Here is a 25,079-nt window from a genome sequence, read left to right on the forward strand (position 1 = left end):
GCATGTAATAGACACTACTATAAAGAAGAATATACACAGAGACTGATCTAAAAATCCAGTATAAAACTTTTCAGAAATATACTTAGAAGCTCCCAGTTTATGTTGATGAAGTTAATCTGGGACACACAGTGTAAGGGGCTGCGAAAACAGGAAAAGCAGAAATCCCCCCCCCCCAATCCCTGCATATAAAAAGACAAATTATACAAACAGGAGCCACAGGAATCTGTATATATCAGTATACATCTAAAACTTTGGGGTTTGGTTAGGAATCTAAAAATCAGCACAATGTTATTAAAAAATAAGCAAAACTATACATTGTTACAAAAACACTCTCATAGAGGCTATATAAATAGATCATTAAAAAAAATTATGCAAAGAAAAATCTAGTGTACAATGTTCTTTTAGGCTCACCCTAACTACCCTGCCGAAAACAGCAGTGGGGGTTGGCCTTTTTAAGCATGGAGAAGGCACCCTAGGACATAGATATGTTTATTTTGCAATTTGCCCTTTTTCAGGATGCCGGTTTTATGGCCCTCTCCCTCCACTGCATGCACAGTGACGGGTAATACTGTATCTCCAGTGAGTAACTGCTGCTACTAGTCAGACAGACTGCTGTGAGACAAGTGAGTAAACGTGGGACTTACTAGATGTGATCAGTTTTATTGGATCCAACTGCTCCAATCATATATATATATATATATATATGTATATATATATATATATATTTATCTTTAGAATTTTTGTCCTGTCATTGGCATAGCTCTATAATAGTTGAAAGAATCCCCACAAGCTTCAAACGTTTGTCGATTCAAACGTTTGCGCGGACCAGCTTCCAGTGTTGGGGAGGAAAGGACTCTGAGAACTGGCCATGAAGACTTTGAAGGGGCTCCCTGAGGCATATAGAGGAGGCATCCGGACAATTCCAAGTTTACTGAATAAGAATGCCTTGCCAGCAAAAATGCTACCCCATCCCCAAATGTATTTGGGTTCCTACGCCCATAAATGTGATGATGTAGTTACTGTTGTGTATGTACTATGTGTTTATATATGTAGTCTGTAAATCAAATATGTTTTTTTGTTTTTTTTAAAAGGAACACAATTCTTTGCTTTGACACTCCTGTTTGACATATAGACAAAGCCTTCTAGTATCTTGCAGTGATACTCTGCTGTCAACTAAGAGAGCCAGTATTAAAGGGACAGTCTACTCCAAATGTTTATTGTTTAAAAAGATAATCCCTTTATTACCCATTTCCCAGTTTTGCACGGCCAACACAGTTATATTAAAGGGACAGTAAACCTTAAAAATAATGTTAATGCACATAGTGCAGAATTATATAACATTATATTAGCCAAACATTTATAAAACATAATTTCCCCTATTAATTTAAAAAAAAAAAGTGCTGTTTCACAGACCCGCTCTCTGCTGAGCGGGTCTGTTATATTTACTCAGCGCATCGGGCCAGCTGTATAGTCACAGCCCGGCCCGACCGCGCCATAAGACTAAGTGCAGCTCGCTCCTGTCACAGGAGCGAGCTGCACTTAGTCTTATGGCGTGGTCGGGCCGTGCTGTGATTATACAGCTGGCCCGATGCGCTGAGTAAATATAACAGACCCGCTCAGCAGAGAGCAGAAAGCGGGTCTGTAAAACAGCACTTTTTTAAAAAAATTAATAGGGGAAATTATGTTTTATAAATGTTTGGCTAATATAATGTTATATAATTCTGCACTATGTGCAGAATTATATAACATTATTTTTAAAGTTTACTGACACTTTAATACACTTTTTACCTCTGTGATTACCTTGTATCTAAGCCTTTTCTGACAGCCCTAATCACATGACTTTTTATTTATTATCTATTAACTTGCATTAAAGCAAATTAGTGCAGTGTCTGCCACAACCCACGGGAGTTAGCACAATGGTATCTTTATGGCTCACATGAACTAACACTCCCCTGTTGTGAAAAGCTAATAAAAAGCATGTGATAAGACGATGTCTATAGTGGCTTAGAAACGGGCAGAAATTTAGAGGTTTAAATGTTACAAAGTATATTAATATAACAATGTTGGTTGTGCAAAGCTGGGGAATGGGCAGTAAAGGCGTTATCTATCTTTTTAAACAATATAAATTCTGGAGTAGACTGTCCCTTTAGGTCTTGTCTGGGCACAGCACACCCTGAACCTGCTGAAAATACATTTTTATTCCAAGCAGCAATTTTTACCTGTTGGCAAAGGTTTTTGTCAATGTTAAAATTCTTGCACATGCTCAGTTCACATGTTAATAAACTATTGAATTTTTTTTTTACTGCTTTATAAAAAGTTGAAAAATAATTTAAAATGACAATTTTAAGCTTGCAACTTTTATACAAATTTAATACAATCAGAAATGGTAATTTATGGTTTCAATGAAGCATTTGAAGTTTGAAATATTATAAAATGAATTAGAATATGAGATTAATAATTGCACTCATCTTGAATTAGTATCAGATTACTAATTGTACTCATTTTGATTTAGTATATTGACAACTCAGCTAAATTTTTATCCAATAGTAAGCTAAAATAAGCTAATATGAAAAAAAAAAAAATTGCACAAATTATCATTAGATACATTTATATTCAATTATGCAATTATTTTGTGCTTTGGGTAGCAGAAAATGAAATAATATTACAAAATGTTACAAATTGTTACAAATTCTGTAGAGAACACGAATTATTATTACTTAGGCGGAAAACCTGAATTCAAACGTATCATAGTAAATATTGAATTATTAATTAGCGTTACCGTTTTTTAAACAGAGACTGTGAGTTGCAGATGTGCTGTGTTTTTCTTCTCTCCATTTTAGCTTTAATGTTTTACATTTGTTTTGGCCTTGTATTTTGTATATCCATGTAGATCCCTGAAAGTGCTAATAAAAATCTTCTTGAAATGCTTCCATTACTATTAGTATATTTTTCATTTGCTTTCCAGCTCGGAAGCAAAAAATAAAGAAAATGTTAAAATTTTACTATTTGATTTGGTGACTTCACTTATTAAATGGAATAAATTTGATAGAAAACTTCTAAGCTTCTTAACAGTATTTCTTGATGAGGTTTTGGAATCAATTATTGGAATCCAGGCTTTGCGTTTGTGTTGTTTAAATCATTGCCTTTAATTAAACACTAAACACATTTAACATTTCCTGTATAATTATAGTTTTTATTTCATTGACTTCCTGCATATACCAAATTTACATTTTGCTTCTGTTTTTCGCAATCTTAGGAAGTGCTTGTGGAATTACTTGAGCAATGTGTTGATGGTCTGTGGAAAGCAGAACGTTATGAAACTATCACAGAAGTCTCCAAGCTGCTTATACCTATTTATGAAAAAAGGCGAGAATTTGAGGTTTGTGGATATTTAAGGACAACGCATGATGTTCTGAACACCAGTTGATCATATGAATTGGTGTTTAATTATTACTACATGTTTTTTTCATATGCATCTTACTTACAATTAATGAATATTCCCAATAAAGAGAAATTTAGTAAGAGGTGTAACTATTAAAATTAAAGGAACATAAGATTTGAAATTGTGATATGAGTATTATAATTTTGAATAGAAAATGTTTTGCAATGCACACAAATGTCTAGAGCAAAACTGTCTTGCTACTCCACTGATTGTTTCAACCAATCAGCAGTTTACTTTACTAAACTGTTAACCAATAAGAGGTCTTATCCCACATCCTCCAATGAATAATGCATAGGTTTACTGACATCTTAGAGGGGAGGTCAACCAGAATAGCAGTTTAGCTGAAGCTACATTCAGGCGAAAGTTTAATATTAATGAAAAGGTACTGATACATTGTGGTAAACCCATCTAGTCCATATTTTTATTGAACTGGGGTACAACTAGAAATATGTTTTATATTAACCTCAATGCTGTAACTGCAACCTATTATAGATAATTTGCAATAATATTATATTTGGTTGTTTTGTAATTAATTTATATGTTTAGCTACTAGTAGAAATATAATAAAAAACAATAATTCAATTAAGAGTTTCACAATATTAATGCTCTGTATGATCATTCCGGTTTCTGCAAATTAATTTAGCAGTTTTTCTAATATATATCTGTTTCCGGGATTTAATATGCCCATGCATTCTATTTGAGTTAAAATTTAGGCCCTGGTTGTTTCAGATTGATATGACTAAGCTTTAATTCTGAAGAAATCTTTATGAAGCAAGAAGGAAATACCCTACATGCAAGTGCTTACATTTAAAACAAAAAAATCTGTAACTCTGCAAGAGCTTTCAGTAACAAGTTTAGAAACGCTATGGGGTAGATTTAATAAGCAGCGGGTGCTGCTTTCTCTGCGCAAAGTTAAGAAGCAGTGGTCGTAAGACCGCTGCTCCATAACTTCTCCGCCACCTTTTAGGTGTCAGACTGCGATCATCCCGATCAGATACGATCGGGATTATTGACACCCCTTGCTAGCGGCTGATTGGCCGCAAATGTGCAGGGGGCGGCATTGCACAAGCATTTCACTAGAAATGCTTGTGCAATGTTAAATGCCGACAGCGTATGCTGTCGGCATTTAACAATGTCAGGCGGACATGATTCGCTATAGCGATAAATTGACCCCTTTGTCATTTCTTACAGATACTTGCTGACTTTATTCTGAGGGCACCAGGCACAACATAAAAAAGTAAAAGAAAAGAAAAAATGTAAATGATATTTAAAAAAAGTGTAACTGAATATATTTTAATACTATACTCATTTTAATATAAAAATCCTAAAATAGTTTTTTGAGTAAACCTTGCCAGCATTAAAATGCCAGGACTGAAACATTTGCTTTTGTGAGTGTTTTTTATTTATTTTTAATTCTACTCTTAATTGCTAGAAAACCCAAAACACCCCCAAGGAACGTCTAATGTGAATTTCATTTTTGAATTATGTAAAAAAATAAAAATAAAAAGGAAATTTAATGTAAATGGTTTCAGTTAAATATAAATAAATTAAAGTAAATTAACAATAAAAAAAACAATTGTGCTCACAAACATATCCAAACAATTTACAAGCAATTATTGTTGTCTTCTATTCCTGAAAATTTGTAAATGCCCCTAAGTCAGCTCCTAATTTCTCAATGAGATGTTTTTCATTATGAATTTCTCAATAGAACTCTTAAGAGATAAAGCGCCTCAAATTATCATCTAATTTGCCAAATTAGATTTTTTACCTTGAAGTGGTAAATGAAAGTTCACAAAAAAATATACATTATGTCCTCAGCATACATTTTAAATTGCTGCCTTTTAATTTATAATAAAATAATTGATTCCCATTAGGACCTTATTTTATTGCAGATTACTGATATGGGGAGGGCCATAAGCACATGCATCTACTGTGGCACTATTCACGGCCATATTGTTTTTGAACATAATAAAAAGCTGAGCTTTTACCATGTACTTATTTTTAAACACCCAATTACTTTTGCTGGATCTCATAATTATTACTTGCCTTCTGTCTAACTAATTCCTTCATATTCCTTGCTAACTCTTCTATTTTTCCAGACCTTTTTATTCTCCTCACTTGACTACTCTCACCTATCATTCTCACTGGCCCTTCTCCACCCTTACTGTCTCTTTTATTCTCCCAAACTGGCATTTTTCCTTCTCTCTTCAGCTTCCTTTCTGCTCTCCTTTAGTTTATTTCCCTCATAAATCTCTTTTCTTTTCTAAACAACCCTTGCCCTACTTTAGCCGGTTCCATTTACTCTAAATTCACCTTCTCATATTGTATATTTCTCTTGCAAGGTGTATCCAGTCCACGGATTCATCCTTACTTGTGGGATATTCTCCTTCCCTACAGGAAGTGGCAAAGAGAGCACACAGCAGAGCTGTCCATATAGCTCCCCCCTAGCTCCACCCCCCCGTCATTCTCTTTGCCGCGTTAACGCACTAGAACCCATCTTCGAAGAAGGACCGTCTTTTTGCATAATCTTGATTTAGTTCGTGCTTTAAAGTTCTATTTACAAGCAACTAAGGATTTCAGACAAACATCTTCTTTATTTGTTATCTATTCTGGTAAGAGGAGAGGTCAGAAAGCGACTGCTACCTCTCTTTCCTTTTGGCTGAAAAGCATCATCCGTTTGGCCTATGAGACTGCTGGCCAGCAGCTTCCTGAAAGAATTACTGCTCATTCTACCAGAGCAGTGGCTTCCACATGGGTTTTCAAAAATGAGGCTTCTGTGGAACAGATTTGTAAGGCAGCGACTTGGTCTTCACTGCATACTTTTGCCAAATTTTACAAATTCGATACTTTTTGCTTCTTCGGAGGCTATTTTTGGGAGTAAGGTTTTGCAAGCAGTGGTGCCTTCCGTTTAAGGTACATGTCTTGTTCCCTCCCTTCATCCGTGTCCTAAAGCTTTGGTATTGGTATCCCACAAGTAAGGATGAATCCGTGGACTGGATACACCTTGCATGAGAAAACAGAATTTATACTTACCTGATAAATTACTTTCTCTTGCGGTGTATCCAGTCCACGGCCCGCCCTGGCAATTAAGTCAGGTAAAAAAAAAAAAAAATTAAACTACAGTCACCACTGCACCCTATGGTTTCTACTTTGGCTTCTTAACCTTTGGTCGAATGACTGGGGGGTGGAGCTAGGAGGGGAGCTATATGGACAGCTCTGCTGTGTGCTCTCTTTGCCACTTCCTGTAGGGAAGGAGAATATCCCACAAGTAAGGATGAATCCGTGGACTGGATACACCGCAAGAGAAAGTAATTTTTCAGGTAAGTATAAATTCTGTTTTTCTCTCAAATTCATTGTCACATTATTTTGACATCTGTGAAGCTCTACCCTTTCAATAATATATGCCTCATTCATACTTTCGTTACAGCAATCATTTGTTTAGGTATCATCATGATACTGAGTTTGCAATCATCTTATTTTTCCAGAACAATGTAGCACAATACATTGTTTTACTTCAGCACTGTTTCTAGTGGTCTACACTTTCCTACACATATGTTGGTCTACCATATAAACACAAGTAATAGTGCTCATATTTTTAACATTCTCAATTGTATTGCCCTGTTGATAAGAGCTGGCAGAGCCTTTATTCCACCATTAATGTCTAATGAGATTGACAAGGCCAGTTTTACTTTCTCTTTGATTTAAGACAATGGAACACATTTGTCAAGCCCTACAATTTAAAGTGAAAGTCAATCCTAGCGTTTGTAAAAGCTCTCCTTTATTGGTTTCAAGCTATCGCCGCTCTGAGCTGCTAAGGCAGCCCACGGTAGATCACTATTTTGCTAAGAGGTGACTTTTTCACCTCTTAGTCAATAGCCATGCTGTAAATCCAGCTTGGGAGCCGGATTTCACACACGCTATTTGCTAAGAGGTGGAAACATCACCTCTTAGCAAAACAGTGATCTGCCATGGGCTGTCTTAGCAGCTCAGAGCGGTGATCGATTGAAACAAATAAAGGAGCTTTCTGCATTAAGTATGTTATACTTCATGAATGAAAGTCCCTTTATTTGTTTCAATAGTCAATCCTAGCGTTTCACAAACGATAGGGTTGACTTTCACGTTAATGTTAAAATTGTCTTTATTACCCAAGATCTGGAGCCTGGTGAGTTTATGTATTTATTTTTTTTATTATTATTTTTTTTTTTCAAAAGAGCTTTATTGCTGAAAAAAGGTGATACAACATTTCAATTATCCGATCTACAAACATACAAAAGTCAATGTGAGAACAACCATTGCCACAGGCAAGTGGAAGTTGGATACAGAGAATAAAGTTAAGTCCTCTAAAATAGAACATAAGTTCTTTGTGCATTCCGCTTGAAAAAGGTGTCCATTCTCTTCTTTGTCTTTGAATAAATTGACTGATGATCATATTGAGCTCAAAGTTTTTTACACCCATTGTCAACTTGAAGCTCACAGGATGAAGTTACTTTTCTCTTGTTAAGTGTATCCAGTCCATGGATCATCCATTACTTGTGGGATATTCTCCTTCCCAACAGGAAGTTGCAAGAGGATCACCCACAGCAGAGCTGCTATATAGCTCCTCCCCTCACTGCCATACCCAGTCATTCTCTTGCAACTCTCAACTAAGATGGAGGTCGTAAGAGGACTGTGGTGTTTTATACTTAGTTTATTTCTTCAATCAAAAGTTTGTTATTTTTAAATGGTACCGGAGTGTACTGTTTATCTCAGGCAGTATTTAGAAGAAGAATCTGCCTGCGTTTTCTATGATCTGAGCAGAAGTAACTAAGATCCTTTGCTGTTCTCACATATTCTGAGGAGTGAGGTAACTTCAGAGGGGGAATAGCGTGCAGGTTTTCCTGCAATAAGGTATGTGCAGTTAAAATATTTTTCTAGGGATGGAATTTGCTAGAAAATGCTGCTGATACCGAAGTAATGTAAGTAAAGCCTTAGATGCAGTGATAGCGACTGGTATCAGGCTTATTAATAGAGATACATACTCTTATAAAAGTGTATTTTAAAACGTTTGCTGGCATGTTTAATCGTTTTTTACATATGTTTGGTGATAAAACTTATTGGGGCCTAGTTTTTTCCACATGGCTGGCTTGAATTTTGCCTAGAAACAGTTCCCTGAGGCTTCCCACTGTTGTAATATGAGTGGGAGGGGCCTATTTTGGCGTTTTTTTGCACAGCAAAAATTACAGACACAGACATCCAGCTTCTTCCTGCATGATCCAGGACTTCTCTGAAGGGCTCAAAAGGCTTCAAAAGTCGTATTGAGGGAGGTAAAAAGCCACAGTAGAGCTGTGGCAGTTGTTGTGACTGTTTAAAAAACGTTTTTGTCATTTGTTATTCCATTTTTGGTATTAAGGGGTTAATCATCCATTTGCAAGTGGGTGCAATGCTCTGCTAACTTATTACATACACTGTAAACATTTCGTTAGTGTAACTGCATTTTTTCACTGTTATTTCAAAATTTGGGAAAATTTGTGTTTCTTAAAGGCGCAGTAACGTTTTTTATATTGCTTGTAAACTTGTTTTAAAGTGTTTTCCAAGCTTGCTAGTCTCATTGCTAGTTTGTTTAAACATGTCTGACACAGAGGAACCTACTTGTTCATTATGTTTGAAAGCCATGGTGGAGCCCCATAGGAGAATGTGTACTAAATGTATTGATTTCACCTTAAACAGTAAAGATCAGTCTTTATCTATAAAAGAATTATCACCAGAGGGTTCTGTCGAGGGGGAAGTTATGCCGACTAACTCTCCCCACGTGTCAGACCCTTCGCCTCCCGCTCAGGGGACGCACGCTATTATGGCGCCATACATCAGGGACGCCCATAGCGATTACCTTGCAGGACATGGCTGCAATCATGAATAATACCCTGTCAGAGGTATTATCTAGATTGCCTGAATTAAGAGGCAAGCGCGATAGCTCTGGGGTTAGGAGAGATACAGAGCGCGCAAATGCTGTTAGAGCCATGTCTGATACTGCGTCACAGTATGCAGAACATGAGGACGGAGAGCTTCAGTCTGTGGGTGACATCTCTGACTCGGGGAAACCTGATTCAGAGATTTCTAATTTTAAATTTAAGCTTGAGAACCTCCGTGTATTGCTTGGGGAGGTATTAGCTGCTCTGAATGACTGTAACACAGTTGCAATTCCAGAGAAATTGTGTAGGCTGGATAGATACTATGCGGTGCCGGTGTGTACTGACGTTTTTCCTATACCTAAAAGGCTTACAGAAATTATTAGCAAGGAGTGGGATAGACCTGGTGTGCCCTTTTCCCCACCTCCTATATTTAGAAAAATGTTTCCAATAGACGCCACTACACGGGACTTATGGCAGACGGTCCCTAAGGTGGAGGGAGCAGTTTCTACTTTAGCAAAGCGTACCACTATCCCGGTTGAGGACAGTTGTGCTTTTTCAGATCCAATGGATAAAAAATTGGAGGGTTACCTTAAGAAAATGTTTATTCAACAAAGTTTTATTTTACAGCCCCTTGCATGCATTGCGCCTGTCACTGCTGCGGCGGCATTCCGGTTTGAGGCCCTGGAAGAGGCCATCCAGACAGCTCCATTAAATGAAATTATTGACAAGCTTAGAACGCTTAAGCTAGCTAACTCATTTGTTTCTGATGCCATTGTTCATTTGACTAAACTAACGGCTAAGAATTCCGGATTCGCCATCCAGGCGCGTAGGGCGCTATGGCTTAAATCCTGGTCAGCTGACGTGACTTCAAAGTCTAAATTACTCAACATTCCTTTCAAGGGGCAGACCTTATTCGGGCCTGGCTTGAAGGAAATTATTGCTGACATTACTGGAGGCAAGGGTCATACCCTTCCTCAGGACAGGGCCAAATCAAAGGCCAAACGGTCTAATTTTCGTGCCTTTCGAAATTTCAAGGCAGGAGCAGCATCAACTTCCTCCGCTTCAAAACAAGAGGGAACTGTTGCTCATTCCAGACAGGCCTGGAAACCTAACCAGTCCTGGAACAAGGGCAAGCAGGCCAGGAAGCCTGCTGCTGCCCCCAAGACAGCATGAAGGAACGGCCCCCTATCCGGAAACGGATCTAGTGGGGGGCAGACTTTTTCTCTTCGCCCAGGCGTGGGCAAGAGATGTTCAGGATCCCTGGGCGTTGGAGATCATATCTCAGGGATATCTTCTGGACTTCAAAGCTTCTCCTCCACAAGGGAGATTTCATCTTTCAAGGTTATCATCAAACCAGATAAAGAAAGAGGCATTCCTAAGCTGTGTGCAAGACCTCCTAGTAATGGGAGTGATCCATCCAGTTCCGCGGACGGAACAAGGACAGGGATTTTATTCAAATCTGTTTGTGGTTCCCAAGAAAAAGGGAACCTTCAGACCAATCTTGAATCTAAAGATCTTAAACAAATTCCTCAGAGTACCATCATTCAAAATGGAAACGATTCGGACCATCCTGCCCATGATCCAAGAGGGTCAGTACATGACCACAGTGGACTTAAAGGATGCTTAGCTTCACATACCGATTCACAAAGATTATCATCGGTTCCTAAGGTTTGCCTTTCTAGACAGGCATTACCAATTTGTAGCTCTTCCCTTCGGGTTGGCCACTGCCCCGAGAATTTTTACAAAGGTTCTGGGCTCACTTCTGGCGGTTCTAAGACCGCGAGGCATAGCGGTGGCTCCGTATCTAGACGACATCCTGATACAGGCGTCAAGCTTTCAAATTGCCAAGTCTCATACAGAGATAGTTCTGGCATTTCTGAGGTCGCATGGGTGGAAAGTGAACGTGGAAAAGAGTTCTCTATCACCACTCACAAGAGTCTCCTTCCTAGGGACTCTTATAGATTCTGTAGAGATGAAAATTTACCTGACGGAGTCCAGGTTATCAAAACTTCTAAATGCTTGCCGTGTCCTTCATTCCATTCCACGCCCGTCAGTGGCTCAGTGCATGGAAGTAATCGGCTTAATGGTAGCGGCAATGGACATAGTGCCATTTGCGCGCCTGCATCTCAGACCGCTGCAATTATGCATGCTAAGTCAGTGGAATGGGGATTACTCAGATTTGTCCCCTCTACTAAATCTGGATGAAGAGACCAGAGATTCTCTTCTCTGGTGGCTTTCTCGGGTCCATCTGTCCAAGGGTATGACCTTTCGCAGGCCAGATTGGACGATTGTAACAACAGATGCCAGCCTTCTAGGTTGGAGCGCAGTCTGGAACTCCTTGAAGGCTCAGGGATCGTGGACTCAGGAGGAGAAACTCCTCCCAATAAATATTCTGGAGTTAAGAGCAATATTCAATGCTCTTCTAGCTTGGCCTCAGTTAGCAACACTGAGGTTCATCAGATTTCAGTCGTACAACATCACGACTATGGCTTACATCAACCATCAAGGGGGAAGCAGGAATTCCCTAGCGATGTTAGAAGTCTCAAAGATAATTCGCTGGGCAGAGTCTCACTCTTGCCACCTGTCAGCGATCCACATCCCAGGCGTAGAGAACTGGGAGGCGGATTTTCTAAGTCGTCAGACTTTTCATCCGGGGGAGTGGGAACTCCATCCGGAGGTGTTTGCTCAACTGGTCCATCGTTGGGGCAAACCAGAACTGGATCTCATGGCATCTCGCCAGAACGCCAAGCTTCCTTGTTACGGATCCAGGTCCAGGGACGCGGGAGCAACGCTGATAGATGCTCTAGCAGCTGCTTGGTTCTTCAACCTGGCCTATGTGTTTCCACCGTTTCCTCTGCTCCCTCGACTGATTGCCAAAATCAAACAGGAGAGAGCATCAGTGATAGCGCCTGCGTGGCCACGCACTACCTGGTATGCAGACCTAGTGGACATGTCATCTCTTCCACCATGGACTCTGCCTCTGAGGCAGGACCTTCTAATACAAGGTCCTTTCAATCATCCAAATCTAATTTCTCTGAGACTGACTGCATGGAGATTGAACGCTTGATTCTATCAAGGCGTGGCTTCTCCGAGTCAGTCATTGATACCTTAATACAGGCTCGGAAGCCTGTCACCAGGAAAATCTACCATAAGATATGGAGTAAATATCTTTATTGGTGTGAATCCAAGAGTTACTCATGGAGTAAGGTTAGGATTCCTAGGATATTGTCCTTTCTCCAAGAGGGTTTGGACAAAGGCTTATCAGCTAGTTCTTTAAAAGGACAGATCTCTGCTCTGTCTATTCTTTTGCACAAGCGTCTGGCAGAAGTTCCAGACGTCCAGGCATTTTGTCAGGCTTCGGTTAGGATTAAGCCTGTGTTTAAAACTGTTGCTCCCCCGTGGAGCTTAAACTTGGTTCTTAAAGTTCTTCAGGGAGTTCCGTTTGAACCCCTTCATTCCATTGATATTAAACTTTTATCTTGGAAAGTTCTGTTTTTGATGGCTATTTCCTCGGCTCAAAGAGTCTCTGAGTTATCTGCCTTACATTGTGATTCTCCTTATCTGATTTTTCATTCAGACAAGGTAGTTCTGCGTACCAAACCTGGGTTTTTACCTAAGGTGGTTTCTAACAGGAATATCAATCAAGAGATTGTTGTTCCATCATTGTGTCCTAATCCTTCTTCAAATAAGGAACGTCTTTTGCATAATCTGGACGTAGTCCGTGCCTTGAAGTTTTACTTACAGGCTACTAAAGATTTTCGTCAAACATCTACCCTGTTTGTCGTTTACTCTGGACAAAGGAGAGGTCAAAAAGCTTCGGCAACCTCTCTCTCCTTTTGGCTTCGGAGCATAATACGCTTAGCCTATGAGACTGCTGGACAGCAGCCCCCTGAAAGGATTACAGCTCATTCTACTAGAGCTGTGGCTTCCACTTGGGCCTTTAAAAATGAGGCCTCTGTTGAACAGATTTGCAAGGCTGCGACTTGGTCTTCGCTTCACACCTTTTCAAAATTTTACAAATTTGACACTTTTGCTTCTTCTGAGGCTGTTTTTGGGAGAAAGGTTCTACAGGCAGTGGTTCCTTCCGTTTAAGTTCCTGCCTTGTCCCTCCCATCATCCGTGTACTTTAGCTTTGGTATTGGTATCCCACAAGTAATGGATGATCCGTGGACTGGATACACTTAACAAGAGAAAACATAATTTATGCTTACCTGATAAATTTATTTCTCTTGTAGTGTATCCAGTCCACGGCCCACCCTGTCCTTTTAAGGCAGGTCTAAATTTTAATTAAACTACAGTCACCACTGCACCCTATGGTTTCTCCTTTCTCGTCTTGTTTCGGTCGAATGACTGGATATGGCAGTGAGGGGAGGAGCTATATAGCAGCTCTGCTGTGGGTGATCCTCTTGCAACTTCCTGTTGGGAAGGAGAATATCCCACAAGTAATGGATGATCCGTGGACTGGATACACTACAAGAGAAATAAATTTATCAGGTAAGCATAAATTATGTTTTTTTTATTCTTTCCATCATCCATATCTATAACAATGCCCATATCAGCGGAATAGTCCATTATGAGAGTTTCAGGGCAATGACTAGTAGTTCAATAGAGATTCCAACACTGTACATACAGCGTTGAGAGCAAATCAAAATAGGTATATACAAGATAACATCATTATATGCAGTTTGTATCCCTCTAATTCCCTACCTGTGTGGTATACAGTTGTAGAGCCGCTGCCAGTCTATGGAGAGAAGGGGAGGAGTGTGTTGGAGGGTGAAGAAGGAGCTATGAGAAGCTGTTATGATGTTTTACTATTTTCCCAAGTGTTTAACATTAACTCATGTGTTTCAACCTTCCCGGTTTTTATATAATAGTATCTTTCTAGTTGTAAAAGCTGATCTACCTGTGCGATCCAGTCTTTCAGAGAAGGGACCGTTGAGGATTTCTAATGTCTGGGAATCAGAATCTTTGTACTGCTGATCATTGTGAGCAATAGCTTGTGTTTATCTATACTTTTTAACTTGGGTAAGGTGGTAAACAGTAAAACCTTTGGGTCCATTGGCACTATAGATTCTATTGTTCTGCACATATGTTTTATAACATCCGTCCAGAATTCCTGGAGCCTTTGGCAATCCTACCAAATGTGTTGTATAGTTCCTGCGTCAGAGCAGCCTCTCCAGCATTTACCCATAGTGTTAGGATATATTACCTTCAACCTTGCTGGGGTAAGGTACCATCTCATTATGTACTTATAGTTTGTTTCCTGTACTTGTGCTGAGATAGAAGCTGTTTTGGTGTTAAAGAATATTTTATTCCATGTTTTTTGTGTAAGTTCTATTTCTAGCTCTTTCCCCCATTTAGTGTAAGTAGGAAGGTGACTTTCTCCCTGGGCAAGGTGCAATTTATATAGAATGGAGATTAGGTGGCTCGGAATTGATGTCTTCAAAGATAATTTTTCAAAGTTTGTTGTAGGTCTAAGTATTAAGTCTTTGTATTTATGAGAGGAGATGAAGTGGTTTATTTGTGCATATGATAGCCAATTCAATGATGTGTCAATGTTGGAGGTAGATATTTCTGTGAAATTCTTTAGTTTGTTTTGATGTGATAAACGGTAAAACGTGTTTTTCTCTATCTGGTACCCCATACATGTATAATCTTTTATTATTTTTAACGGTAAAGCCGGGTTATTTTTGTAACGGGTTAATGGTGATATTGGTGTTGAAATGTGAGTAGAAGTGTGTGTTATCTTATCCCATACAGCAAAAAACTTTTTTAGTAGTGGGTATTTGTTTACTATAGCCGGCCTATCTTTTTTTATTGTCCACGCTAGGGAACCTGGATTGTTAGTGGTCAGAATAGATCTGTCTATTTGTATCCAGTGTTTTTTTGGATCATTTGTACACCAGTCTACTAGTCTTTGTATCATTATTGCTTGTCTGTATAGGAACAGATTGGGTACTCCTAGTCCACCTTTTTCCTTGGGCAGATATAACTTTTGCTTATGTGTCCTAAGTTTTATCCCATTCCAGATAAATGTTTCTATGATTTTCTGTTTCCCGAGTAGTCATGTGGTAATGATATTGGGAGGGTCTGTAAGATGTATAGGACGCGGGGAAGGACATTCATCTTTTTTTTTTTTTATTTATGTTTTCTTTTTATTTTCAATTTAAGACAAAAGGTGAACAATTGAAATATTAACAGTTTACCATCACATCATAACATAGAGAAAAAATCCTTAAAAGATTGATGCTAAGTGAAGAATAACATAACGTTTGCCATGAGGATTGTCCTTGTTATAGGGTTGTACCATAGTCCAATGTTCTTTAATTTTGTACATCTTGTGCTGTGGTAATAGAGCACCTGGGATTAGGGAGAGTTAGATTTCAGCGTATATGAAGGCGCTCCTGTTGTTTCAAAGATAGGACTATTGGTTTCCTTGCCCAGTTGGGGTGTTGGTAAATATTCCCCAAGTCAAAGTGTTCTATAGATGTGTATTAAGTGGGGTAAACTTATCTCAAAAAATGACACTTAACATAAATTAAGGAAAGAAAAGGAAAAGAAAAAGAAAAAAGAAGAAAAGTATAGAATGAAAGGAGAGAGAAAGTATAAGGACAGTAGGGAGCTCTCATAGTAACTGTGTGCACACTAACTGGTCTCGCTTCTCTATGTCTTCTGATATCATGCATTTACCATCACCACTGGTCTGAGATTGATACTTCTGCGGATTAAACCACACATGGTCCATTGCGTGTTGTATTAGGTAGAGGTGGAAATGTCTCAGTAGGGGTGGGTGGAGTGGGGTCATTTTGTAAAATTTAGAAGGGTAGTTATTTGTTGATTTGAGTCTATTTAGCAGCAAGTGTGAAAGATTCCCATAGAAAGAGCATATCCTGGTATAAGGTGATTTGGCCTAGTTTAAGGTAGTATAATCTTTCCAAGAGGAGGTTTCTTTGTACTAGTGCTATCCATTCTTGGATAGAGGGTGTCGATACAGATTTCCATTTTTTAGGGATTAGCTGGTTTGCAGCGTTTAACATTAATTGATAGAGGTGTTTTCTTATTTTGCAGGTGATGGCGGGGGGTTGACATAGTAAAACTAGGTCTGGAGTGGGAGATATGTTTGTACTTAATATTTTGTTAATATTTTTAAAAATTTGTGACCAATAAGGCTTTATATGTTCGCAGTCCCACCAAATGTGGGTAATGTGTCCCTCTTGTGTGCAGCATCTCCAACAGAGTTTTGACGCATTTTTGTATATGGATTTTAACCTTGCTGGTGTTAAGTACCATCTCATCACTATTTTAATATTGGTCTCTTTGGCTAGGGCTGAGTGAGCAGAATATGTTAGTGCGTCGAATCTGCGTGCCCAAGTTTTGGGGGCAGTGTTCGTCTTAAGCTCCCATCTTTTTGTATAGGAAGGGAGAAGCGGGAAAGTATCATGTAGAATTAGTTTATGAAGTTTGGATACTGTTCTTGGTGTGTCTTCTGTTGATTGACATATTTGTTCAAAGGGGGTGAGAGGCCGTGTTAGGTCTTTTATACATTTGTGTGTGGTTATGTAGTGTCTCACTTGATGGAGTCTAAACCAAGAAGATAGAAATGGATGGTTTAAGGAGTCTAATTGGTTTTTAGTTTTGAGTTTGTGGGTATTATCTGTCAGGAGGTGGATAGGGAGGGAATTGGTATGTGTTGAGGAGTGGAGGGGCATTTGGTTAAGGCCCGGGGGAAATTCTGGGTTATTTAGAAGCGTGGTGAGGGGAGAATATCTAGAAGATATTTTGTTCGGTGTTTTGCTGATTCGTCTCCAATCTGACCACGTCTCATTTGTCATGGATGAGGATGAAATAATGTACTTATTGAAAAATTCAGGGTTCCAGCAAAGCTCATCTAACTTATGTGATATGGATAAGGTGTTTTCTAGTTGAACCCATTGTTTGGGGTTTGGGCCACTGAGTTTGCACCAGTCAGAGATTCTTTGCAACAAAATAGCAAGTTTATAGGAACGAAGATGTGGGACCCCCAGTCCCCCATCTTTAGGAAGTTTATACAGCGTGTTTTTATTAATTCTAGGGGGCCTGCGTTTCCAGATATAGTGGTTTATAATTTTTTGCAGTGTATCTTGGTCTTTCTGGATGCCTGGGATAGGGAGTGTTTGAAGAGTATATAGGACTTTTGGCAGTAAAGTCATTTTTGCCACGTGTATTCTGCCTAGCCATGATATATTTTTGGGTAGCCAAGTTGAGATAAGGGTTTTAAACTCTGAGATTAAGGTACCATAATTTTGCATGCGAAGGTCTGCTATGTTGGGGGTAATGCGGATACCTAGGTATTTCAAAAATTTTGTCTGTAATTTGAGGGGGCAGGATAATTTCAGTTCATCTAGTGAGTGGTTGGTAAGATTTATAGGGAGATAGTCAAATTTTGTCACATTGATCAGGAAGTTGGATACAGTCCCATATAGATCTAGTTCTGAAATAGTTGCTCTAAGGGAGACAGCGGATTTGTGAGAGTCAGGAGTATGTCATCCGCGAAGATGGCTAACTTGTGGGTTTGGTCACCAACATCTATCCCGTGGATCTGGTCATTGTGTCTTATTTTGGTAGCTAGCGGTTCCAGGGCTAGGATAAATAAGAGTAGGGATAAGGGGCATCCCTGTCTAGATCCGTTTCTAATTTCGAAGGGGTTTGAAAGCGTACCGTTTATTCTGATTTGGGCTGTAGGATTGGTGTAGAAGGCCATTATCTTTTGAATAAAGGAGTCTGGGAATTTGTAACATCCTAGGGTTTCTTGTAAAAAAGTCCAGTCAAGTCTGTCGAATGCCTTTTCGGCGTCAGTTGATAGGAAAACAGTCGGGGATTTGCTTGTCGAAATGAACTCTAGGAGATTGAGAACTTTAACTGTGTTGTCTTTAGCTTCTCTACGGGGCACAAAACCCACTTGGTCCTGGTGGATTATGGTCGGTAGGATTTTATTAAGACGGGTGGCTAGGATCTTAGCGTAGAGTTTTAAATCTATATTAAGTAAGGAAATAGGTCTATAGTTGGCTGGGGAGTCCGTAGTTTTACCGGGTTTAGCAATAACAGAGATATTGGCCTAGAGCATATTGTCTGGGAAGGGATGAGAGTCAGTGATATGGTTAAATAAGTCTGTTAGGTGAGGGATTAATAAGTTTGCAAATATTTTATAATAAAGACCCGTGAAGCCATCTGGACCAGGAGCCTTGTTTTGTCTAAGTTGCCGTATTGCGTCTTTTACTTCAGAGGGAGAAATGGGTTTTTCCAGTAATTCGCTTTGCTCCTGGGTCAGTTGTTTGATTGGGATATTTTTAAGGTATTGAGAGCATAATTGGCGGTGTTTTTGGATGTCCCTGTCCGGGTATAAATTGTATAGTTTATGGTAGAATGTTTTGAATTTGTTCGCTATAGAATGGGTGTCTTCTATGTGTTTACCTTGAGCTGATTTTATAGAGTGTACATAGGTTTTCTGTTGTTGTTTTTTTAGAGCTTTTGCAAGGTATTTCCCTGGTTTGTTGCCCTCTCTATAATAATTTTGTTGGAGAAATAGCAATTGTCTTTGTGCCTTGATGTGGAGAATGGAGTTTAATTTGTCTCTCTTTGCTCTGAGTTCCTCTAGGATCTCATTATCTAGGGGATTAACTTTGTGGGCATAGTCTAGATTAGATAGTTCAGAGGAAAGGCATTCTATCTCTATCCTGTTTTTCTTTTTGATTTGTGCTTGTGCTTTTATAAATTCTCCCCTAATAGTGCATTTATGGGCTTCCCAAAGGGATGTTATGTTCATGTCTGGTGTGGAATTAAGCGCAAAATATTCTTTTATAAGATTTGTAAAAAGCTTGGACTGAATTGGATCTAATAAGATAGAGTCATCTAGCCTCCATTGAAAGCCCCTAATGGGAGCTGACGGCCAGTTAATATGGCATGAGACTAAGGAGTGATCAGACCAGGAGGTGTGTTTTATCTGCGATTGTTTGGAATGGGATAGGAGTAGGTGGTCTACTAATAAGTAATCTAATCTAGAGTAATTGTGTTTGGGATGGGAGAAGAAGGTGTAGTCGTGTTTTTGGGGGTTGAAATATCTCCACGCGTCGTGTAGGCCTAAGGATTTAAATTTCCACCAGATCTTGGTTAGGTTTGGGGTTTTGGTGCTAGACTCTGGGTTTGAGCAGTCAATCCTGGGGTCTAAGGGGAAGTTGAGGTCCCCCGCAACTATAAGGGAGCCTTTTATTTCTTTCACAATGAAGTCTGAAATCGAGTTCACATATCGGTCTTGTCTGGAGTTAGGGGCATATACATTTACTAAGGTTACCGGTTTACCATATAATAAGCCTTTTAGGCAGATATATCTACCTTCTTTGTCTGATATGCACCGTGTCTTAGTAAAAGGGATAGATTTGTGGATTAGAATACTGACCCCATTAATTTTCTTGTTAGGGTTTGTGCTATGGTAGTGTTGTGGGTACTGTGGGGAGAAGTGTTTGGGGATGTTTTTAGATTTGAAGTGCGTCTCTTGGAGCATCAATATGTGTCCCCCTTTTTTCTGAAGGTCATTAATGGCCATTCTTCTTTTTTGGGGTCAATTTAATCCTTTAACATTTTGCGTGAAAATAATTAATTCATGTGGTGCTTGGCTACTCATTTTGTGTAGATGAGAGGGGTTGTTTTATTTTGAGGGATGGTAACATATCTGATGAGTTGGTCGTCACATGTGCTACTAGTCTGAGGTATGAGAGGAAAGAAGTGAAGAAGGTAGAAGAAGATAGGAGAAGAGATATATATATTGAAAAAAGTAAGAAACAAAATACAGTTTGTACCTTAAGTACATAAAACATTCCTAAATTGAGGAGATAATCTCCCAACTGTATGAGAACAATTAAACATTATTGATGACTAACAGTCAACAATTTGTAAATAACAATCGTATCAGTATAATTTAAGTGGGTTGAAAAACAACTTGTGGGGGTAAACTTAAAGACAAAGGATCAAATCCCAATCTTATATGAGGAAAACTTCATCAGGGAAAATAGTAACTCCCCTGGGTGTCTTAAATAACCAGTGTGGTGAAATAAGAAGGTGATAGTAAAAGGTGTGGTTAACCTCTGTGTGTTAAAGTCAGCCTACATCACCTCTAGGAGACATCTGGGGCTGAGCTGGTTTCTGCTGCCTTTTTTGACGGACTGGGATCCACTCCTTCCTCTGCGGGAGCGGTGTGGGCATCGTGGCGATGCGATCTTTGTTGTGGGCAGAAGGGTTTTCATCCAGCTGTGGTGGTTGAATGTCTAATTCTTTGCAGATAGATAAGATGTCGTCTGCGGAAGAGCATGACAGGCGTCTGCCCCTCCAGAGTATTATCAGGTGAAAGGGAAAACCCCATCTGTATGGGATGTTTCTTTTCCTTAGAAGCGTTGTTAACGGTTTAAGATCTCTACGCTTGGAGATAACTTGTATCAATTGAGTGATTTGTATCAACTGAGAAACTTATATTAACCAAGTTACTAACTGTAAAAATTGTTTTATATATATTTTTAATTAAAAGCAATCTATTTAGGAATTCTTATATGGAATATTATATGTAAATTGAGACACCGGTGTCCTAGGAATATAGGAATTGATTGTGTTAATTTTAGAGTGTTTAATAAAATTATAGATGTGTTTGGAATTTGAGTGAGGTTTTCTTTATATTCTGTGAGTAACTTTCTAAAGGAACTTTTAATTATCAGCACACAGATTTTAATAAGGGATTTCTAATTATTTGTTTTTTTAATATATATTTTAATATATATATATATATATATATATATATATATAAGGACATATTTAGGAGCAGACTGCTCTTTGAGCGCCTCCCACAATCTCCCCTTTTTTCTTGTATATATTGGTTACTTCCGTTTGGAGAGAGGTGTAACAATAGTGGGTGTGCTAAGTGCTGCTGAAACCAGGATCCTAGACAAACCCTGTTAAAAGGTCAGCATACATCTGGATCTCCACATTATCGTGCTTGAGGGGTTGTTGCTCTCTGGCAAGTTTTATTAATTCTTCTTTTACTTGGTAATTGGTGATTCGGACTATAACATCCCTCGGCGGTTGATCAACTTGTGGTTTAGGGCGTAGGGCTCTGTGGGCTCTGTCAATATCAATTTTTTCGGTATTTCTTCTTTTTTCAAGGCATTGAAAAAGCTTTGGAGGTATTGTTCGAGATCTGGTGTAGCAATAGCTTCAGGTATACCTCTCAGCCTGATGTTATGGCGTCTACTGCAGTTTTCTGCATCGTCCAGCTTGTCCTCCAGCTTTGAGATGTTTACGCCCTGACGTTGAATAGTGTTATGGAGCTCTGAAATAGCTTCTGCTTGGGCGTCTTGTGTGTTTTCGAGTGCCTCTACCCTATGCACTATTTCTGAGATATCTTTCTTGAGGTCTGAGATTTCATCTTTGATGCATTGCTTGACTTGAATGATTAGTGATGAAAAGTCTTTTTTTGAGGGGATAGAATTAAAAAGAGCTGTAGGTATAGTGATATTTTCAGCAGGTTGTTCACCTTCAGACTCTGATGAGCTTTGACAGGAGGGTAGCTCAGGGGGATCTGCTTCGTCTGAGATATTGGTTTTAGCTTCTAGGGTCTTAAAAAACATATTCACAGTGTGTGATGTAGTTTTTAGCTGCTTGTTGTTTTTGTTTGGCTTGCTGCCTTTCTTTGGTGACATTTTGGTGATGGCTGAGAGAGATATGTGTCACCAGTTAGTGCCAAGGAAGGGGTGATAGAAATCCCTAGGATCTGTGTCGTTAGTGGCGCCCCTCAGAGCATATGTAGATAGATTGCAGCGTGTTCACTATTAAGATAGATGATAACACCTCCAGGGCCCTTTACCAACAGTATCTTGATGGGTGATAGCTTATGCAAACATTGAGCTAAGTGGAGTTTTGCCCCTCTGAGTTTGTATCACAGTTCTGTGCTAAATAGGCATGCAGGGGTTAGTGCTGGGGCCTCCGGTGTTACATTATAGGGGATTGCTGTAGGATATAAGCACTGACTTATATTATATATACGGTCTCATTGCTAAGTAACTGTTCATGAGTCTGACTGGCAGTTAGGGTTTATCATGTTGCGCCATATGTCAGTGCTAAGCGCCTCTGATAGAATTGTAGGGTGCGTGTGTAACTTTAGGATAGGCTGCGGCCTACCGCGGGGCTCACCTCTGCTTCAAAGGGCCGGATTTTGATACCCAGTATCTCGTTTCTGCTCCGGGTGGTCACGGACTAGGTCGGTCAGCCGATATGTGTTGTCTGGGTAATCCGGTGCAGCGCTGTTTGTCTGTGATGTGCAGTCGGTTGTGAGGAGGCCGCGATAATGCAGTCTATTAAAGGAGGTGCTCCGGTGCTGTAAATTTTGAAATAGACCGCTCCGGTGTGAATAGCCTCAAGTTAGATGAGTTAGCCACTTAGTGTAACTGTTAGAAAGGCTGAGGTATGAGCCTATTTCGTCCTCATACAGATAGGGCTGAGGAGCTCTAAGAGAAAGCAGCCATCTCCTAGGCTGGCTAGCTCCGCCCCAGGACGTTCATCTTTATTACGCTGATTCTACCTAACCATTAAAGGCTTTTATTTTTCCAATTTGAGAGGTCGCTTGTCAACAAGCTCTCAAGTTGTTTATAGTTAGCTAGGAATAAGGTGTCTTGGTCTGTTGCAAGATATACTCCCAGATATTTCATTTTATCTTTCTGTGATTGTAATGGGCAGTTTAACATTGTCTGTGTCACTGTATCAGGTTGCATTGTTATGTTCAGAAATTCGGATTTATTTACATTTAAGGAGAAATTAGAGAATTTTCCATATTCACTAAAAACGTTTAAGGCTCTTGGCAAGGAGATCTCAGTATTAGTCAGTGTAAGCAGTATGTCATCTGCGTGCATGGCTACCTTGTGCTCAATGTTGCCGACGAGTATTCCTGAAATTTGTGTGTCTTTTCAAATTTTTAACGCTAAAATTTCAATTGATATTGTGAATAAAATCGGTGAAAGTGGGCAGCCCTGCCTAGTCCCGTTTGCGATTGAGAAACTGTTTGAGAGAAGGCCATTGACCTTCACCTTTGCATATGGTGACGTATATAAAGCGAAGATCATTTCAATGAATTTACTACTAAATTTCATCCTGGACAGGGTAGCCCTGAGGAAATCCCAGGCCACCCTGTCAAAGGCTTTCTCCGCGTCTGTTGATGTAAGTGATGCTGGGATGTTGTTATTTTGTACAAATGAGATAAGCTTGAGTACCTTAAGGGTGTTATCCCTCGCCTCTCTGCCCGGTATAAACCCCACCTGATCTGGGTTGATAAGCTTGGGAAGGATTTTATTCATGCAAGTGGCTAGTATTTGGTGTAAATTTTAATGTCCGAATTTAATAAGGATATTGGGCGGAAATTTTCCGGTTTGTTTAGTGGTTTGCCCGGTTTTGGGAGGACTGTTATGTGTGCTTCTAACATGTGTTTTGAAAAGCCTCCTTCTGACAGAAGTTGGTTATATACATTAGACAAATAGGGAATTATTGGGCGGAAATTTTCCGGTTTGTTTAGTGGTTTGCCCGGTTTTGGGAGGACTGTTATGTGTGCTTCTAACATTTGTTTTGAAATGCCTCCTTCTGACAGAAGTTGGTTATATACATTAGACAAATAGGGAATTATAAGTGTGGGAAATGCTTTGTAGTAAGCTATGCTAAACCCGTCTGGGCCTGGACTTTTGCCGCTTGGCTTGTCCTTGATAGCAGTTAAAATTTCCTTGCTTGTTATAGGGGTTTCTAGTTTTTCTGATTCTTCTGTATCTAGTGTTGGAATTTCTATGTCTGAGAGGTATGCTTCTATTTCCCTGATCCTCTTAATTTTGTTGCTTTCGGCTAAATTTGACATGTCTGTCGGGCCTAGGTTATATAAGGAGGAGTAATATTGTCTGAAGGTTTCAGCTATGCTATTACTGTCTTTATGAAGTGAGCCAGTCTGGTCCGTTATACTTGGAATGTATGTTTTGAGCTGTTTTCTTTTAAGGGCCTTGGCCAGTAGAGTTCCCAGTTTATTCCCATGTTCAAAGTAGTGTTGTTTAAGTTGAGTTTCTTTGAGTAGATGTGTTTGTAAATCGCCTCTCGTCTTTGTTAGTGAGCTTAGTAAGTTAGCTGAGGTCGGTGTTTTTTTGTGCTCTTTTTCCCAGTGGGAGACTTGGGCCCTAAGGGAATTATAATGTTGCCTGTATTGTTTGCGCTTTTGGGTGCTAATTTTGATGAGGATTCCCCTTATAACGCATTTATGTGCCTCCCACACGCGTTGACCGCATCCGATCAGTGTTATTAATCTGAAAATAATCTTGTAATGCTTTTTCTATTTCTATCTTATGGATGGGATCTTTAATGAGGTTTTCCTCCAATCTCCAAATGTATGGGAGTATTGGTTTTTCCGGCCATCTGAAGTCGCAGATCACTGGGGCGTGGTCCAACCACGTGAGGGGAGGTATAGTGATATTGTATACTAATGATAGACTAACTGTGTCTGCTAATATGTAATCTATTCTAGAGTACGATTGGTGTGGATGTGAAATGAATGTAAAGTCCCTGTCGTTGGGATGAAATGTTCTCCATGTGTCGTGAAACATGAGTTGCTGGAATTGTGTATTGATTGACTTGAGTGTTTTTTTGGATACGCTGGAGAGGCCACTCGACGTGTCCATAGATGGGTCCAAGGGGACATTTAAGTCCCC

At 39.5% G+C, this 25,079-nt stretch overlaps 1 protein-coding gene across 3 annotated transcripts in view; it reads left to right on the forward strand.

The window, feature by feature from the left end:
* DOCK11 (dedicator of cytokinesis 11) overlaps window positions 1-25,079 on the forward strand; it is a 923,283-nt gene that overhangs the window by 746,205 nt on the left and 151,999 nt on the right. For all 3 annotated transcript variants that reach the window (XM_053699249.1, XM_053699251.1, XM_053699250.1), the window contains one exon: window positions 3,257-3,379. In XM_053699249.1, coding sequence (XP_053555224.1) covers window positions 3,257-3,379 — 123 coding nt within the window. The remainder of the gene's footprint in view (window positions 1-3,256; window positions 3,380-25,079) is intronic.

This window comes from Bombina bombina, chromosome 1, assembly GCF_027579735.1.
Source record: "Bombina bombina isolate aBomBom1 chromosome 1, aBomBom1.pri, whole genome shotgun sequence".
Taxonomy (NCBI): Eukaryota; Metazoa; Chordata; class Amphibia; order Anura; family Bombinatoridae; genus Bombina; species Bombina bombina.